Below are 20,614 nucleotides of genomic sequence, written 5' to 3' on the forward strand. Positions count from 1 at the left end.
TTCAATTTGTATAATTTTCCATTTAATCTTTTTTTCTCAAGAGTATAATTAACTTTTGGGGCCAAATACCACAAAATGAATAGCCTGAATTCAGTTCTACTGTGTTTAGTATAGCACTTAATACATGGGTACTCCATGAATGTCTAATTTACTTCATGGTCTTTATCTGACATACATTTTTCACATAATTACCAACCCCCTGCTCTTTCCAGTTCACTTACTCATTCTTCCTCTCAGCTATACACATTCTTAAAACCCTAGATAAAGGATTACAGAGAGGCTATTTCATGTTTCACCTGAACACTATCCCTGTAGTCATATCTATAATATCCCCAGATGCACCAAGAATTTCCCTGAGAATTGCCATAGTATCAGAAATTCACACTCATTAACACTATTTTACCAAGACAATAAAGTCTACCTACTCTTAAACTTGAAATCTAATCTAGAGAGAATCACACTCATGTATTAAAGATAATAGTCCAACAGTAAGTACCTGTTCTGTTCATCACAGAGTGGGTGATATTAAATCAGCCCACTGGTCAATAGAAAGAAACTGTGTGTGTGTGTGTGTGTGTGTTTGCATGATGATGATGATATTGGTGACAACGATGATGGTGACAACATTAGAGAGCAACAAAGCAGGGGAATAGAACACAAACAAAAAGCACTGATTTAACCTGGTTGAAAATAGACACCGGGGCTGCCAGAGGGGTAAAATCCCAGAGAGAATGGAGCCATAAAGAAGGGAGGATAAAAATCCATGTATAATTTCCCTTTAAGTTATTGACTCCTAAACTGCACAAACATACAGAAAGGTTTTACAAAACCCAGAAGAGAGCAGCAGCTAGGGGTTGAAGAGCTGAGTAGAGATTTTAGTGCTACCTGGGGGATATGCAGATGGATGTTCAAATTCTGTTCAAGTAGAGGGGCCTGGTAAACACTTAGGCATTCCTTGAGGCCCACCCTGAAAGATCATATCCTAGGATTAAAAACAAAACCCAAATAGGCCAGACCTGTCAAAGACTAAAACTAATCTTCAAAAGAATAAGTGATCCATCTGAACTCTAAATACTTTTAAAAACATTTTAATGCTTTTTGGAGAAAAAAGCCATCAAGAACCTCTACAATTCCTCACCCATGATGTCTCGCTTCCAATCGGAATTATAAAGTAAGCCCCCCACCAAAAGACTAATTGACTGGATGCCAAGAAAAACAACAGGAAATAGGAAGAGGCAAATAAATTATACAGATATTTATATTTTCAGGAAAGAATTTTAAAATGAATGCAATTAATATGTTCAAGAAAATAGACGATACCTGGAACTTATAAAAGCAAGTCAAGGAGAAATTCAGTTCTAAGGCAGATAAACATAGTCTTAAGTACTTAATAGTTGCAAAGGAAGTGTATTGTAATCTCAAATTATTTTTGTTAACTACCAAGAGAATAGTGAAAGATTGTATTAAAAGATGATGATGGAAGAAAAATGGAATAATTTTGAAAAGTTTTATTTATGCAAAGGAAGGCAAGAAAATGAGCACATAAACAAAAACATACAGAAACAAATAACTGGACCATAGACTTAAAATTAAGGACATGACTAATTAAAATTCATCAGGACTAAACACTCCAATTAAAAGACGAAGATGGTCATACTGGCTAATAAGATAACTATATATAGATGTTTAGATGAACTACTCTTTATGTGGAAAAAAGAATGGTTGAAGATAAAGTATTTCTTTTAAGATTTATTTATTTATTTTAGAGAAAGAGAGAGAGTACACACACGGGCAGAGGGGGAGGAAGGGAGGGTGGTGAAGGGTAGAGAGAGGGAGAGAGAGAGTCTTAAGCAGGCTCCATGCCCAGTGCGGAGCCTGACAAAGGGCTTGATCTCACAACCCTGAGATCATGACCTGAGCCAAAATTGAGAATTGGATGCTTAACTTACTGAGCCATCCAGGCACCCCTGAAGGTAAAGTATTTTTAAAATGTACCATGAACACGTTAACCCAAAGACAGTGTGTGTGGCTTTATTAATATATGAAAAATATTTTTTAAGGAAAAATATTACCAGAGATAGGAACATTTCATAATGATAAAAGTCAATTCAATAAGAACCTATAACAGCCCAAATTTACAAGCATCTAATACCATAGCTTCAAACTATATGAGGTTAATAAAACAAAAAGGGAAATAGAAAAAACATACTTAGCTGAAGATTTTAATGATCAAAAAATGAGTAAATATACATAAGATATGAAAACACATGACTAAACACCTTGACTTCATTGGCATCAGTTACAGTTATAGAACATTGTGCTATGTAATTGCAGAATATTCTTTTCAAGTACATATGGAATATTTATAAAAACAGTGCATACACTGGCATCAAAGCAAGTATCGCAAATTTCAAAGGATCAAAATTATTCAGAATATGTTTTCTAACTACACTCAAAATAAGAAAAAACTACCTAGAAAATTTCATTTGTTTATAAATTAAGCAATATAACTCTAAATAACCAAATTCATTCAAGAGAAGTGAATGCATATGTTCATAAGAGACATATGAGTGTTTGTAACAGCTTTATTCATAATACTCCCAAACAGAAAATAATCCAAATGGGATCAATGAACAAATTATATTCATGCATAGCAACTAAAAAGAAGAAACTACTGCTATGTGGAATTATTTGGATGTATTTTACAGATATATTGTTAAATAAGAGAAGCCAACACAATAGAATACATACTGTATGATTTCATTTATATGAAGTTCAAGGACAGGCAGAATTTATCCTAAAAGAAGTCAAAATAGTGGTTATTTTTGAAGAGAAGGTAGTATTGATTGAGATGGCACATGATGGAGCATTTGGGGTGAAGGAAAAATTTCTAGATTTTCTATGACGAAGTCACACAGGTGTCAATGCGTTTATGTGTGTATCAGTTTACTTTCAGCATGTTACTCTCCGTGTTATGGACTGAATCGTGTCCCTCCCAAAATTCATAGGTTGAGTTGTAACTCCCAGTAGCTCAGAGTGTGATTTTATTTGAAGATAGGGCCTTTAAAGAGATGATAAGGTAAAATAAGGTCATGTGGGTGGGCCATAATCCACTCTGACTGATATCCTTATAAAGAGAGCAAGTTTGGACACACAGAGACCCCAGGGTCATGTGGGCACAGAGGGAAGACACTGTGAAGAGGCAAGAGGATGGCCATTTGCAAACCAAGGAGATAAACCTCAGGAGAAACCAAGCCTGATAGCACTTCAGTCTTGAACTATCAGCCTCCAGAAATGTGCAAAAGTATATTTCAGTTGTTTAAGCCACCTAGTCTGTGGAATTTTGTTACGGCAGCCCTGGAAAACTAATATAACCCCAAATTAGAAAATTGCAGTTAACATTTTAAGTGTTTACTATGTGCTCATTTAATCCTTTCAACAATGCTGTGAAGTTTATCCGATGATCCTTACTTTACAGATAATACTTAGGATAAGTAACTTGTCAAAGATGATGAAAGCATGCAGTCCAGTGATTTAATTACATGTTGCCTGACTCCAAAGTCTGTGCGTTTAATGTCTAGATTATATTCATGAGTTTCTTTTATGTCGTTAGCAATTGGAGAGCAGTAGTTCCGCAGAAATTTCCATCAATGTTCTTGGATGTGAGCAATGACAGAGAAAATTCCAGAGCACGGGTGATTGTCAAAAAGGACCTCTCGCTTTGAGAGTATGGGTGACGGTACATACCCTGAGAGCACCCATCCTCTTGAATCATTCTATTCTAACTAGTTATGAATGTTTCCCACCTTAGCCCTATGCCCTGAATTCTTGAGGTAAGGACTGTGTCTCATTTCCATTATTTTATATAATATGGGACACCAAGTAAACACCCAACGAGTGTATGTTGAATTAAATGGAAAGGACTGATGGATCTTCCCAAATGACCTGCCCTACTTTACATTTTCCCCTTGAAATTAGTCCTCCTCTCATCTCAAATCTCTAATGGTGGACAATAAATTGCAGGCTTACATCCTACTTCGCAACTTCTGTTAAATTTTATTTGTTAATGCCAATCAATTATGCTAAATCTGACAGACATCCCTGTTGAAAATGAAATGTGATCCAACAGTGGATTTTTGGTGCCATATTTTCTCTGTCCTTTTAATATCTTCATTTTCCTCTAGAGCTTTGTTCTATCTCTGTTTCTTGCATTCCCCCAGCTCCCTTCCGCTCTCTGCAGTTGTCTCCCTGTCTTTTTCTTCCATTTCCTCTGATTTACTCCCTTTTGTGGTGGATGTCACTGTTTCAGCATCTAGAGATTGATAATAATGTCTTGTTCTTGCACTGTAATTGCTGTGTCAAGACGGCAGGCGCAGCAGGCTGCCATAATTTGAACACTGACTAAAGAGCAGATTTGCTGCGTGCTGATTAATTTCAGGGGAGGGAGGATGCCTCACATGAGGATGTGGCTCTCAAAAAAAAAAATGCCTCCTTTCTTCACTTTAAAGACAGGATCACTAACTGTGCACTAGCACACTCATTCACACTGGTCAAGTAATGTATCAATATGTTATTAATTGGTCTTGAAACATTTTTTTAGAACTTTTAAAAAAATGGTGCTTATTTAAGTTTTCCCAAGGTCTCTAAATAAATGAGAGACAGTACTACCATTTTTTCTTTGTAGTTAAGGAGACTAGGTCACCAATAGTGTAATTATCTTTCTCACTGTCATGTGAAGAATCATCAGTGATGACACAGCTAGAATTGAAGGGTATTCTTCCATTAAACCAGTTTCAGACTGTACATCCCCACCCCCGATGCACATACACACACACATAGTTAACGTAAAAATTAATAGAGATAATTTATAATAATTTGTCCCTAACAAAGTTTTTCTGTTAAGATCTTTAGTATGGAATTTTGTTAGGCTAAAGCACACATTCCATCCCATTAGACAGTGAGTCCCTAAGATAGATATTTTTGAGTGAAGCAATTCTTTGAGGCCCTCAACGGTAGAAGTTGCATTTGCAAAAATGAAGCATGGGATTGTAGCTGGCACCATGTTGTACTCCTGGTTTGAGCTGAAGTTTGAACAACACTGACAATATTTGAATTATAGTTAGCCAGAATATCTATTTCAACCTAAGGGAAACTTAATTGCATCTAAATATACATGAAAAAATTTGCATATGACCTCAATGTTGGATAGTCTTGCAATATGTCATGTTTCTTTGCTTTTGACTTACATAACTAAAAAATGTTGAGTGCTTTGAACTCCCCTTTAAAGTTGGAAGGAATATTATGAAACGACCAAGAATAGTGATAGAAATCCAGGTGAGCTCAGGTCTGGATTGCACATGGTGTGCGTATCTCTTAAGATGACAAGGACAAAGCAATGAGGTCAGGAAGATGAACACGGTAAGCTCTCGAGGGCCCTTCCAGGTTTACCCATCTATGAAAATAGCTCATCAGCAATGCCTCAAATAAGTTCACATTTAGCACATGGGCTTTAAAGCTTTCTTCAAGCGGGTAGGTTTTGTAGTGTGTGCTGTGGGTGTCTTCAGATAACAGGAGTGAACGTAAAGCCCTCGGCGGCTGCTTATCTCTAGGTTTCCAGAATTTAAGACTTGGGGATTTATAGCAAACCCACTGCCCTGATGGAAACAAAGGTCAGTCATCCTGCTCAGAACTAAACCAGTAAGTGCTTAAAGTTAATCTCCCTAATAACATCCCAAAGACAGCAGCATAGTGAGCTGAAAGCCGGTGCGGAAGTCGCCCAGAAATTCTGCCTTAAATTGTGTTGGCTTTCAAATTCCTGCATTACTGGAGTTCCACTGAAAGTATACCCTCATCTAAAGAAGCTTCACACATATTGCTTCTGAATTATGATTCATGGGGTACCAACTATCAGATTTAGGTGTGTCTGACTCATGTGTCATTAAGATAGCCCTAGCAGTCCTCTAATGGAAAGGAAATGCAAGTTTTTAACCTCAAAGTAATATAAGGTTTGATTGTCTTCACAGTTCTGATCAAGAGATGAAGTGGTTTATATAGGATATTTGTCCCCATTTAGATTTATATTTTCATATCTCTATTTTTGTCAGCTTTGAGGTATAATTGACAAGCAAAATTGTATATTTAAAGTATACAATGCGATAATTTGATATAGGCATTATGAAAGGATTCCTACAACTAACACAGCCATACCTCACATATTTACCTTATGTTTGGTAAGAATACTTAAGTTCTAGCAACTTTTAATTATACAATTCATTGTTATCAACTGTAGTCTCATTGTTAACATTAGATCCTCAGGCCTTACTCATAACTAAAAGTTTGTACCCTTTAAGCAACTCCTTTGCTCTTCAGGGTAAAGCTACAAGTTAGGGATTCCCTCTGGATTGTATGGTGCTATGACTGGCGTGGGGTTTGTGGCAAGAATGCATCTTAGCTTGTCCTACCTGCTTAGATGTAGGTATTTAGGTTTTTTTCTCAGTTGTCTGCTATATAGGGATAACTTATTTAGTTTTTGGAATTCTCCCAGAGAAAAATGATCCATGTGTAGCTGTGCATTCAAGGCATCAATGGAAATAGGGACCCTCAGAAGCCAATTATGTTGCCATCTTGGTGTTCTCCTTCCATATGGATTTAGATCTGAAAGAATCTATAGAAAAAAGTCAGCCTAAACATGATATGTTGTAGATGCAGAAATGGACCTAGTGAGATAACATGACTTGTTTATATGGTTCAACAACCAAAATGGCCATCACCGATTTGACTAACCTTTCTCCTGGGTCTTTATATGATAAGAAGTTAATAGTAGAATGATATCATGGACTAATGACTTCTGAAGTTATGGGTGAACCATGTTAGAAGCCAGAATTCTTTCTGGGGCTGTTCTCCCTCAGATGACCAAGATTTTAGAACTGCTGAGAAATTGGATGAGATGAAACTATATATGGAAACCATGCTATTAGGGAAGTTGGGGAAAAATGAGCCTGTAAATAATGAAAGAGAGTCCTGGTTCCTGATCTTTGTAAAAAATGTAAAGAATTTAATAATATACATATTTTAAAAAATGTAGAGAGTATCACTGAAGCCATTGGAAGTCCTTTAAACTCACCTGTGGATTTTCACAATATCTTGTGACATACAGTTTTCATTCTAGATGAAGAAATTTGGGCATGAAGTAAGATCTGAGGATGGTAGAGTTTAAGGAACACAAAATAGACTCTGAGCACTGCTAAATCTATGTTGTGATTTAGAATGTTATCAGTAATGTTTTTATCAAATCCCTGACCATTCTCCTGAGGAAAATGCAGCTCGAGTCTCCTTATTCATATCAGAACAGATCTTAATCAACAGAGGAGGGTTTGAATACTTTTGCATACTTTTGAATTTTCCAGGTGGAATGATAGTGTGTGATCTCTAAATGGAAGCAAGTGCTCTCGTGCCAATCTTCCACTCCAAGTGAATTTAGTTTGAGGGGTTAATACCACAAAGGATTGACGAGTCACGCACGGAAGTGGTGTAGTGGTCCCCTGAGAACAAGAACATTGGTGTTCTCAAGGCGTTGAAGTGATGACAAGAGGCCCAAGTGCCCTTACGTGTCATTCACGTGAAAAGCAAAGTATATTCAAGCTGGATTTGCAGCGTCCTTAACATGACAAGTTTATAGCCTCTCAGAGATTAATAGCATGGTGGCCAAAAGTGCTTCTATGTTACACGTTGGAGCTTCACAATGAAACAGATGTTTTTTATTTAACCTGTGAGAATATTTGTTTCCCTTTCCCTGCTTTATTGGCTTTTCACTGAATCGATCAAGTATCTGCTTTGCGTTTGCAGAGAGATGGTATGCTGTAACATAATTTTTTCTTTTCCTCTTTTTAATATACACAGTAAATAACAAAATGGGTATTTATACACATTGAAAATGGCTAGTTCAAAGGACCCACAGTATAGGGCTAAGGCATTTTGGACTGCAGATGGATTCACTCCTGCACATTTTCAAGTAGCTGCAGCATTGCAGAATTTGCAATATATACTTCAGCTACGTTGAGTCGGTTCACTGTGCAGAATAGTGTTGACCAATTGCCAAACCATTCTCAACCCGAAACAGCTGGTCAAGAAACATGTTGATCTTTCTGGCCTGCACTGCTGCCATATGCAGTCGTGGTAGCAGGTGAAAAGCATACTTGCTCATTTTCAATTCCCGTTCTTGCCCACAAAAAGATTGCTCAGGTCTTGCCTGCTTGTTCTGAGATCTATTTTTAATATCGAATGTGCCAACTGGGACTAACTGATGGATTATAATTCTAGCCCTTCTTGTGATTTGTTGAGTGACCCAGGGAAAGTTATTTTTGACCCTGGCTTATAAATCCTCTTAATGCACAAAGAGAAGATGCCAAGTGTAATGCACCTATTTCAAAAGAGTTTTGAGAACTAGAACTTTGGAAGCAAAATAGAAAACTGTCCCAAATCCAAAGTGCTCGATAAATATTTAATTATGTTAGCACTGATTACAAAGCCCGATAGAGATACATTAGTCTTGCTCTCAACATCTATTCCCCTTTTATTTGCAAGAAATTCCAGATAAATAACATTGCATATCGCTCTTGATTAAACATTTACACAAATAACTATCTTGCTACTGCTGTTTTTGATTCAAGTCTGAAAAGCCTAGGGCCTAGGTACTTGTGGTTAAGTTTAACTTTCTGCAAAGGTATTTTATATCTTACACTGGCACAGTTCTTCAGGGAAATGTAGAGTTCCTTTTGAGAGTAGTTTTGGCGCAGTCAGTGATATCCTAGGTAAGTTGATGCGAGATGTTTTATTTCATGCCCCACATATTTACTCCATAAACTAGCTAACAAATGAGGTTTGAATAGTCTACTGGGGGAAAATGAGTGTTGGGAGAAGTTGGAGGGAGAGTTGGGGAAAGGCTGGACCCTGCCCTGTTGGGTGACAGAGAGAACAGAGCCTCCACTGCAGAGACTGTGGGGCAGATAACCTGAGTTTGCTGGACAGAACTGAGCTTGCCGGCAGGAAGTTTCTCCAGAGAAACAAATGGATCTGCACAGCCCACAGCATCTTCCTAGAGAAACACCGTGTGGTGGTGGCTATATGATTTTTTTTTTTTTTGAGATTTTATTTATTTGACAGAGAGAGACACAGCGAGAGAGGAAACACAAGCAGGGGGAGTCAGAGAGGGAGAAGCAGGCTTCCCGCTGAGCAGGGAGCCCAATGCGGGGCTCGATCCCAGGACCCTGGGATCATGACCTGAGCGGAAGGCAGACGCCCAAAGACTGAGCCACCCAGGATGGCTGTATGCCAGGCGCCTCTGGCTGTATGATTTTGAATACTTTTTTTTTTTTAAGCTAAGGAAACCACCGAAGTCCATTTTAAATAAAATAATTTTTGTTTTATTTTTAGTAACTAATTTACTGAACACTTTGAAACTGATGGGTTGCCAACATGTTTATTTTTTTTCCCCCTAGTATCACTATGTTTGACTGTCAGTTCTCTCTTTTCTTATTTGGTCACCAATATTCGAATTCTGCCTAGCCTGTCCAGTGTGCCCCAGCCCTGGCCAGGCTTCAGTCTCAGGGGCCAGAAGAAGAGAAGGAGCAAGACCTATTCTTTTTTACTGTTCCTCTAGGTTTTTGCTGCTTCAGGGTCGGGACAGGGGAGGGAGAGTTAATGAGAACACATTCTTTTTCTTCACAAGTGCAATTGTAGTGTGTCCTTGATTTTTTTCTTTCCTGTGTGTGTGTGTATTGGGGGGCGGGTAAGTCCCTCAGTGTAGGCTCTCATTATGTTCATATGTTCTTTAGGAGGTCACTCACTAGGTTATTGTCTGACTCAGAAGATATCCATTGGCTGAACTCCCTCATGCCTGGTTTGGTGCCGTACACCCCAAAGTCTTTTGCTGCTTGGGTTATTGTGCCTTGTAGGTGGCCTTCTTGGGTCCTGTCAAGGCGGCTGAAGCTCAGCCGCCTTGACAGTGGTCTCTTTGCCCTGTGGGAATGTGATGCATCCTTGCGACCCCCCCAACCCCAAGGGGGGAGCTGCTTGTCAGTAATTCACTGCAGACTATTTTGTTTTTACTCTTCTCAAATAGTCACAGATGGCAGATGGTAAGTCCACCGCACAGACATCCAATAGGAAGAAATGACAGTTTTCTAATCTCTGCAATTGGTTTGGGAGAGGTGGATTCAATCCATAACATTCCTATCCATTACTCACTTCTCCCAGGCCAACCCCTGAATCCATCTTCTTCTGTTTATTTACTTTGGAGGCTGCAGAAGAAAGTTCTGCCACTAGCCTCATAATGGGTCCTGCAGAAGTTTGCCAGGTGGGTTTTTAGAATATGGATGCATTTCATCTGTTTTCAGCTTTGGAGCTTTAGCCTCGTTCTAGGACTAAAGGAAAAGTCCTTTTAACATCTGGCTACATTTGGTATGAGGGGACTAAAGAAACTCACTAGTTTTGCCACTTTTCTTTATACCCTAAAGACAAAATTATTTTTTTGTACCTGAACTAGATTTTAAATGAAAACAAAACAAAACAAAAACAAAAAACAAAGCCTTTTGTCTACAAATAAAGATCTTCTGAATATTCAGCTTAGGTGGTGGTCAATGGGGAAGAAAGCAGCTCCCAGGAACCCCAGACTGGCATTGGTGGTCCAGCCAGCTCACCATCTCTAATCTCTACCCTCACTGTACGGGGCTTTTAGGAACAAGCTCAGGAAGAATACATGATGGTCGTAAAGGTTTTCTGTTAAAAACTCAGGAAAAATCAAACATGCTTCTATTTGCAGTCCACTCCAGGGAGTCTAGGAGATGAAATGTGGCTTAAGTTCCCTGGGTAGGGTATATGGTAATGAGAGCTGCCATTTATTGAGCATTCAATGGTACCAGACATGTTCTGGAGACTCATTGAGTCTCCTTATCAATCCTTCACTGTAGGTATGGTTGCCAATCTCCTTTTACATACGCGGCACCTGATGGACAGAGAGGTTTGGACACCTGCTTAAGATCACATAACTCGGACGGGGCAGAGGTAGCGATTGGTCCTAGGCATCCTGGTTCCACAGCCTGTACTCTTACCCACCATTATATTGCCATAGGAATCTGTGAGCCGTGATCCCTTAAATAGACATTTGTCATAATCTCTTTATGAAGAATTTAGTATTCTCTTAGCCTTTCAAGTTACTAAAAGGTTTGAGCTTTGCCAAATTAAATTTTATAATCTCGCAGTTTTTACTTTGTGAATCTGATTTTTTTCTTTTTTGCTTATTAAATAATTTTTGTTCCCCATCCCAACAGTGAACAAAAAGTTTCCTCTGTAGTCACTTTAGTGAGTAGGCTTATACGTCTTCTGGTCCATGGGTGAAGAAAGAAGGATGAAAAAAAAAAAAACAAAAAACTACCAATCCACACAGATAGTGGCAGAGCTGAAACCAGAACTCAGGACTGTTTCGAGTATTGGCTATTTAAGGGTGCAATTTTTATTGATTTCAAACGTTTTGTTGTGCACTATGTACTGGGTTCTGTATTAGGAGCTTGGGACACAGAAATTAGATATGCTGCCCTTACTAAAGAAGTTCAGTCTAGTTGGGACCACCCATGGAATGAGTGATTGCAGAACCACTTAATCCTCTGTGATATAAAGAGATGACATGCTCAACTCAGCCTGTGCCTACTTCAGATGCAATGCTTGAGCTGGATTTTGAAAAATAAGAGTTGGTCAGAGAAAAGGGAAAGGCACATTCAGAACTGGCATGTACAAAGTCTTGAAAAATATTTGGGCAGTGCAAGCTCAGCAAAGTGAAGGGGGCCTGGCGTGGGAGGCGAGGATAAAGAGGAACGCAGACAGGGAAGCCCTACAGGGGTTTTTACATCGAAAGCCAGAAAGGGCTTTACACGGAGGAGCAACATTTGAAGTTCAGAACCTTCTTTTTTTTTTTTTAAGATTTTTATTTATTTGAGAGAGAGAAAGAGAGCACATGGGGGGGGGGTAGGGGCAGAGGGAGAAGCAGACTCCCCGCCGAGCAGGGATCCGGATGCGGGACTCGATCCTGGAACTCCGGGATCGTGACCTGAGCCGAAGGCAGTCGCTTAACCAACTGAGCCACCCAGGCGCCCCATTCTGTCTTGCACTGGAGCCAGGAAATCAAATTCTAAGGGAGTCATAATTCAGACCTAAAAGAGAGTAGTAGCAGTAGGAATGAAAAAGAAGCAAAAAGAGGTAATTTTAAGAATGCTGTTCAAATTTCATGTGAAAATCAAACAAAAGGACATGAAGAAAAGGCATGGAAGTTAAATTTTCCTTAGCCTATTGCTTGTCATTTGATGTGCCAATTCCTGTTAGGCACACCCTCATCTGTCTGGATATTTTCATGGTTACTGTCAACTCTGACTTCCAGCAACTGATTGGTAATCCTATGGTTCCTAGAATCTTAGATGTCTTGCGTGGTCCTTTACCAACAGGCGCCAATATACCCTCCCTCACCTTTTCCGTGTTCCTTGGCCCCACTACTTCTCACCTTTGCCTAAGTAACCATTTTATAATGTATACTGCTCTTAGTTGAAATGTTTTATCTCTGGAGTTCTTAACAAAAACCTTGCTCCTCTTTTAGGCTGACAAAATGCTATTCAGCCTATCACTGGTGGAAATTTCCAGAAGGAATGTATCACACCTTTACTTCCATGTCCTAAAAGAGGCCTGATGGTTGTTGAGAGGGTTAAATGTTTTACTACTAAGTTCCTTGCATAAAGGGCCCAATAAAAGTTCTTAAGCACATACTGTAAGTACATAATTCCAGTACAATGTGATAATTTATATACGGCATTTATTGTGTTGGAATTATATGCTTATGTATATTTCCCCATTTTAATTGTATGCGCTTTGAGGGCATAACTGTTACAACTATGTATGGGACGTTGCAGGTATCAATTACTCTCACAGCGTTTTATGGTTCTTGATATGGAAGTAGTTATTAACATTTTTTTTAATCTCCATTGTTCCTTCCCCGTTATATACTGGCCCATTTTATATACTCTCCCTTATAAAATAAATGATTAGAAAAAGCAAGAATTTAGAGAACAGATGTTACAGTTGGTTAGGAATTCTTAATTATCATCTGAAGACATTCAGCCTTTCCCAGATATGGTTCTTACTTGGAACTTTAATAGAACTCTTTCAGTTCGAAGACATGGAAGGAACTTATTTAAGTAAATATCTTAAAATGATATGGTTTTGGTATTTAATAACCATCTGGGATGGGTATTTCGTACAACCCTGTCCACTTAGCTCTTGAATCCAATGTCTTTTGCTTAACACAAAAAAAGGAAACATAGAAATGCTGTGAAAGAAATGTTTTTGTTCATTTGAAAAATAAAATACCAACTCTGCATTTTGTTAAGATTCATTTTATAAAATACCTTAAAAGAACAGATAAAGTACTTGAGTTTACATAATCAGAATTGAAAAAAGATGAATATAAATTAATTGAACACATAACTATTTTGCCACATTAGACAAGTTTTAAAAAAATAGTAATTGGGAAGAAAACCCTTCACTCTATTGCTGTCTTTTTTTGGAAACTTTTCCTAGAAGCACTGAAATCCCAGGTCAACAGGCGGTACCTGTGTTGTTGAAAACACACTGTAATTTGCTTCCAAATCTGTCAGCTTAAGAGAAAAAATTAAAGTTTTAACCAGGTTCGATAATTCAGTGCAAATTAAAGCTTCAAGTTGAAAATTCAAGAGGAAAAGTAATGTCCAAACTGTAGGAAATGCTTCTGGAACTGAAAAAGAAAAAAATTCACATTATGAAGAAATCTTTGCAAGTGTTCTTGTGTGTGAGATATTGACTTAACAAATGGGCCCTTTGAAGTTGCAATTAGGGCTTTAGTAAGACTATCTGCAATGTGGGCAAGGGAAAACGAACAGGGAAGACCTAAATGTCATTTTGTGGAAGGAAGCTCAAGTTAACCATAAGCACTGCTCTGATTCAATTCTAGAACATTTGGACAGGATATTGCAGACATCAAGGGGAAAAAAAGAAATTATGGAGACTAATTTACTGGACTATCATTGAGGATAAGTACTTCTATCCCCAGAACATGTTGGGGGATGGGGGAGAGCAGATTAGTGTTGGCCATGATTGGTTTTAATTATATGGATTATATGGTGTACTGGCTTAAAAAATGATTATATTACTAAGTCTTGAGAAATGGGAGGAATGTCTAACTTTCTAGATCACAGTGCAACCAAGTTATTGATCATTTCCAACCATTAATGGGTAATCATTTTTATAATTAAAGTATTTTTAATTATTTCCACAAAAAATTTTTTGAGTTTGGTAGTCATTGGTAATAGGTAGCAATGGGATTTTCATGACCACATTTGATAGAAAGTTTCCCTCTTTCCATTCCATAGAAGTTTCTGATTCATTCTTTTTAATGATAAAACTAACGGTTGCTATTGAGTACAAGATGCAGAGATTTTAGTGGAGGCTAATAAGTCTTCTTTGCAAAGTAGATTTTTTAAAAAAATGTAGGTCTAAATTTATATCACCAGTCTTTCTAATTCTCACTGGAAATTTTCACATATTTGAAAACTGAGGGTGTACTATATTTTTCTAACATTTGTATTTTACATCACTCTCTAATCTATTAAAGTTAAAACAATGTTATCAAAATGAAGTGGCAACTTTTGGCTTTTAGTTGTACCTATGATCGGCAAGTCATAAAAAACACAAAACATACAGTGCTATTCCAACGTGACATCGGAGACTGATTAAAAAAAAGAAGTGAATAATCATGATGATGTACATGGAGTTCCTAAATCAATAAAGAATTAGCTGATGCCATTCTTTGCACTCATATACCTGCTCACAGGTGGAACATCTAAGGAAAAGTCAAAATTCCTCTCTGGGGATACCACCGACCAGTGCAGAATCACCTGAAGAAATTAGAACACCCAAGCCTGTGGACTCCTTTCAAGTACCTCCTATCGTGAAGGCCAAACCCTCAAGGGCACATGTCACACGTCACTGCAAAACAATGCGTTGGTTCTCCTCCCCTGGTCAACTTGGTGACCCCTCCAGGCTTGCACATTGATTTCCATAGGGTCCTGCTACGCGTTTGGTCCTGTCCTTTCAAATCCTGAAGAGAGGCTCACTAGCAGATGCACCCTTGTACATCACACCGGGTGTGAGGCTGAAAGAGGAGCGGCAGAAATGTGCACCACCCTGCAGTGAGTTCGTATTTAGAAAAGCTTCTGTGGGCTCAAGCATTTCACACAGACCTGGGTTTTGTCTCATTTCTCCACTAACTTCTCATTAGGCTTTGTCCATCAGAGAGAGACTTTTGCCATCAAAAGCACAAAGAATAACAAAACATTACATTGCAATCAGCTTGTGACAGTTTGTGCTTTAAAAACATAGTGCGTCAAGCACATCAGAGATGCTCAATAAATATTTGTAGATTTATTAAAAGTAATAACATGGTTTCTGAAGAACCAATCTCCATTTTGGAAAAAAAGAAAAAAAAAAAAAGAAAAACCATATAAATTTCTTTCCCCTGACTGGATGGAACAATGAGAATCTACAAATTAAATATGAACTCTGATTTGATTGCAGAGAGTTCGTCAAAAAGAAAAAAAAAAAAAAAGAACATTGCCACAGTAGCATTGGCACTTAACAGTGCATTGAAGATTTAACTTTTTCCACTGCAATATGAACTGGTTCCTAACACCTGTTAGGTACCAGAGTGTAATCACTCAAATAGGAAATGAACTCTATTTCACTTTGGGAAAGGTATGATCATAATTTTATCTAAAAATTATTAACATATTTCAGGGAGACGGCCCTCTTATTTAGCGTGTCTCAAAGTAATGCAGGCATAAATGCCAGGGGACCTCATTATAGAACTTCAACGTGGCATTGTCACGTGCAAGTGTATTCCTCCCACATCTGCAGTAGTTGCTTCCTACTATTTTATGTTTCTACAGAGTAGTGACACCCCTAGGATGACAAAGATGAGGATATGGGGGGGATAAAGATCACAAAACTTACACTAAAAAGGGATGTTCCTCTATATCATATGAAAAACCCCTTATCAAAAGGCAGTTGAGCTCACGGACGAAAAAATGCTTTATACATTCATAATTTTCCCGTCACAACAGCAAAGGTTTCCAAAGACAAGACTCAGTAGTGAAGGCCACACACTTTTTTTTCTTTTTTTTGCATTAGTTTGATACGTTGAAAATCAGAACCTTTGAAGCATCTTGTAAATGGGAGAAATGGAACTGGACCCGGCTGGGCGTGGGGGTGGGGTGTGATGGAAGGGATCCAAACGAATGTGTGACTCAGCTGTTGACGTGGACAGCAGAGGAGTTGGTGGGAAATGTTACAGCAGACCTGACCCCTCTACCAAGGGTCTGTCAAGAACACAGTACAGGGATCAAAAAACAAAAACTCTAAAACAAAACTAAAAACAAAACTGAACTGCAACTTCGCCAGCTTGTAAACAAGGAAAAGCATTTCACAGATTCAAAGTTCAAGGGAAGTAAACGTCTTTAAATTATTTTTGTCAGTTCAACCCTGATTTAAAAAGTATGGCTAGCAGAAATAAGGAAGCGCAGCCGTTGACATCCTGAGCTAGCAGCTGTCTTCTGAGAAGCAGCACTTCCAAGCCTCTTCTCAAGATGCCACGCCAAGGAGACACCTTCTCTCACATGTCTCTTTCCCACAGTCCTGGAATATCGATTGCTTGCCATGCTGGTGTGGACAGTCCTAGCTGCTATAGATTTAGACGTGGGGAGACTGGAGGCGGGTAGGCGAATTCTCGGAGGATGCTCCGGGCCACTTCCACATTATTCTGGGCTATCTCTAAGGCTCTCTTCACTTCTTCAAAGGCATAACCCTCTCCCATGAGTTTTGCAATTTTTGCATCAACATTTTCCAATGCTGCCTCGGGCCCGTGGGGTTTTCTGTGGTGGATTTCTGGTGCAGTCCTGCGCGGTCGTGGTTTAGGAGGCCTGGCTGGTGCTTGTGAACCATCTGTGTACATTTTGAAAAAGAGAGATCATGTAAATAATGGGCTAAAAATAAAGACACCGTATCAGTTTGATCTCATTTTATATGAAAACCCTATTTTTCATTACCTCCATAAATAAACTTGCCCTCCCATTTTGAACATTAAAAAAACTGAGTTAGAATGTGTTGGAAGTTTGAGAAATTAATACAAATATACTCCCAATTCCACATGTTATTCTTTAAGCCATATGAAGTAACAGGTAGAGAAGGGAAAAACATTGAAAATGAAAGGCTTTCATTATGGGGACACTAGCTTTTTCTTTCCTACTATGGTGGAGGATCTTTCTTGGGAAGTTTCTACCAGAGGAAACTGTTACAAGGTTGTCAATATTCCTGGAAGCACATCCCCAGCAGGTCCTCCATCCCACCCAGGCCACAGAACAACTACTCTGAGCAATAGGCTTTGTAGTGTCTCTGCCCGTCTGATTTTTCAAGTTAATAATGCTGTCACCTAATGCTGGGGTGGGGAGCAAAATAGTATATGCTTCGAGTCTACTGTTAGTTAATAAGCTGAGCAGAAGTAAACTCACTGCTTTGCTCAAATACTTTACCCAGATTCCAAATGTTTGAAGTTTTGCTAGAGAAAAAGCAAAGCCAGCAAAAACATGAGCAACGGAGATTCAGACTCCGGATCAGTCCCCTGATAAGTTTCTCAAAGTCAAATCAAATGACATTGGTGCCCATGAATGGAGAGTAATCTTCCTAAGAGAAAGAATTCGAGACCACCACCCCTCATGGACCCCAGGGCGTGGGCTGGTAACTTGAGAAGGCACTTTTATATCATGGATGTCCATGATATCTATATTTGGTACTGTTTTTCAAAAGTCGAAATTAAGAAAAGATTAAAATAAAAATTACCAAACTTATGTCATGCAACACATTTATGGATTTAAGACTATTTAGACATCGACACTTCCTTAATATCTTTCTCAGAGCACTGACAAATGCCAAATGATAAATCCAAGGACATAGTTAAGTAGATGAGGAAGTGAGGCTACGACCCAAATGCCTTGTGACTCTCGACCCCAGCCTTGCCCTCCTGGTCTCTGCTGCTTTGCCAACTTTCCCAATATCTTCATGAGAAATTGTAAGCTGATACTTTCAATAATCAAATCTAAATCAAAAAATTATCTAATACATTCTTTTATATTTTTCTCATAATTCTTTTTCCATGAGAAGGTAACTTGTTAAAAACATCGTCTTCACAATTCCAGCAGTATAGCAGTGTAACATACATACATGAAAGCCTCCAATATGAAAATATTTGGTTCCACACCAAATTGGATGATAGTCTTATTTTTAATCTTTACTTTCTTATAGAATACTGCCCAGTTTGGAAAAATATAGCTATAGATAAAGCTTATTAAATTAGGCTCATATACAAGAACACATTAATTTCTGGTTCTTGCTCAAGTCTGTATATACTGTATCTTGCATCTATAACTAAACATCTCAAGTTACTATGGTCTGCTAAACTACATTTCTTACTCTGTTTTCAGGTCCCATTTATTTTCTATTAAGTATTTCCATTATGTCACGCAGAGCTGGACAATAAATTTTACTTTGCTTCTAATCATTTCCATCTAAACTGTTAGAAATTCTAGCAAGCTATCCTTTAGTCAATCACCACAGAAGTCATACATTGAAATCTTGTCTGTTCTGATTTACTTTTTGTTCAGAAAAAGTACCTACACTTAAATGCAAGTCTAAATTCCCCATTTTCTACAGGTAAGACTCAAAGAGTTTTTCTAATACTATTATTTTGCTTTTGTCAAAAATACTGAGAAGGGCAGATGAATGTCAAGCATCACTGAAAAGAACAGCTAAATATGCTCCTAGAATGGGAAGGATACTATGGTAGCTGGAGACACATATGATAGTATAATTGGCAATGAAGTTTTTTTTTTTTGAATTTTTTCTTTTTTTTAAAGATTTTATTTATTTATTTATTTGAGAGAATGAGATAGAGCATGAGAGAGGGGAGGGTCAGAGGGAGAAGCAGACTCCCTGCTGAGCAGGGAGCCCGATGCAGGACTCGATCCCGGGACTCCAGGATCATGACCTGAGCCGAAGGCAGTTGCTTAACCAACTGAGCCACCCAGGCGCCCGGCAATGAAGTTTTAAGATTTAGAACTTTTAAATGTAATAAGGACATGTATTTTTAATTGAAGTATAGTTGACATACAATATATTTGTTTCGTTTCAAGTGTACAGCAGTGATTTAACATGTATATACATTACGAAATACCACAGGAAGTGCAGTTACCATCTGTCACCATACAAAGTTATTAAATATCACCGACTCTATTTCCTATGCTGTCCTGATGTTCTAACTGGAAGTCTGCACCTCTTAATCCCCTTCAGCTATTTTGCCCATTCTCTGAACTCCACACAACCACCAGTTCTCTGTATTTATGAGTCTGTTTCTGTTTTTTTTTCATTTTTTTTTTTTTAGATTGCACATACAAGTGAAATCATATGGTATTTGTCTGACTTATTTCACTTAGCATAATACCCTCTAGGTCCATCCACGTTGTTGCAAATGGCAAGATGTCACTTTTTATGGCTGAGTAATATTCCAGTGTGTGTCTCTGTGTGTGTATATACATCTTTATCCATTCATCTATTGAGGGACACTTACACGGCTTCCACTTCTTGGCTACGGTAAATAATGCTGCAATGAACATAGAAGTGCATATATATTTTCAAATTAGTGTTTTTGTTTACCAATGTCTTATAGTTTTCAGAATACAAGTCTTTCACCTCCTTGGTTGAGTTTTTCAGGCATTTTGTTATTTTATTTTTTGGGGGGGCTTTTTTGGTATTTTATTCTTTTTGATTCAGTTGCAAATGGAACTGTTTTCTTAATTTCTCTAATAGTCCATTATTAGTATATAGAAATACAACAGATTTCTATATATTAATTCTGTATCCTGCAATTTTACTGAATTTTTTTATCCTAGTAGTTTTTTGGTAGAGTCTTTAGAGTTTTCTATATATGGTATCATCTCATCTGCAAATAGTGACAGTTTTACTTCTTCCATATGAATTTGGATGCCTTTTGTTTCTTGTCTGATTGTGGTGACTAAGACTTTTGGTACTATGTTGAATAAAAGTTGTGAGGGTGAGCATCCTTGTCTTGTTCCTAATCCTAGAGGGAAACCTTTGCACTGTTGAGTGTGATGTTAACTGCGAACCTGTCATATACAGCTTCACTATGTTACGGTATATTCTCTACCTGCTATGTTGAGAGTTTTTACCATGGATAGATGTTGAATTTTGTCAAGTAAGTTTTCTGCATCTATTGAGATGATCATATGATTTTATCCTTCATTTTGTTAATGTGCATCACACTAAATTACAGATGCTGAATCATCCTTGTACCCCTGGAGTAAATTCCACTTGATTGGAGTGAATGAGCCTTTTAATGTATTTTTGAATGTTGTTTGCTAATGTTTTGTTGAGGATTTTTGCATCTATGTTCTTCTGGGATATTGACCTGTGATTT

The 20,614-nt window shown here is 38.1% G+C and overlaps 1 protein-coding gene across 6 annotated transcripts in view; it reads right to left on the reverse strand.

Moving 5' to 3' along the window:
* Positions 1 to 12,065: 12,065 nt before the first annotated feature.
* Positions 12,066 to 20,614, reverse strand: part of CBLB (Cbl proto-oncogene B) — a 220,016-nt gene continuing 211,467 nt past the window's right edge. For 4 of the 6 annotated variants that reach the window (XM_028119171.2, XM_028119169.2, XM_028119168.2 and 1 more), the window contains one exon: positions 12,068 to 17,070. In XM_028119171.2, coding sequence (XP_027974972.1) covers positions 16,811 to 17,070 — 260 coding nt within the window. In that variant the 3' untranslated portion in view covers positions 12,068 to 16,810. Of the gene's footprint in view, positions 17,071 to 20,614 lie in introns of all 6 variants that reach the window. The other 2 variants (XR_003611680.2, XR_003611679.2) reach the window with 2 other exon arrangements.

Source organism: Eumetopias jubatus, unplaced genomic scaffold (assembly GCF_037043125.1).
Source record: "Eumetopias jubatus isolate StellerSeaLion01/CBP00866 unplaced genomic scaffold, mEumJub1_p1.0 scaffold_1, whole genome shotgun sequence".
NCBI classification, from domain to species: Eukaryota; Metazoa; Chordata; class Mammalia; order Carnivora; family Otariidae; genus Eumetopias; species Eumetopias jubatus.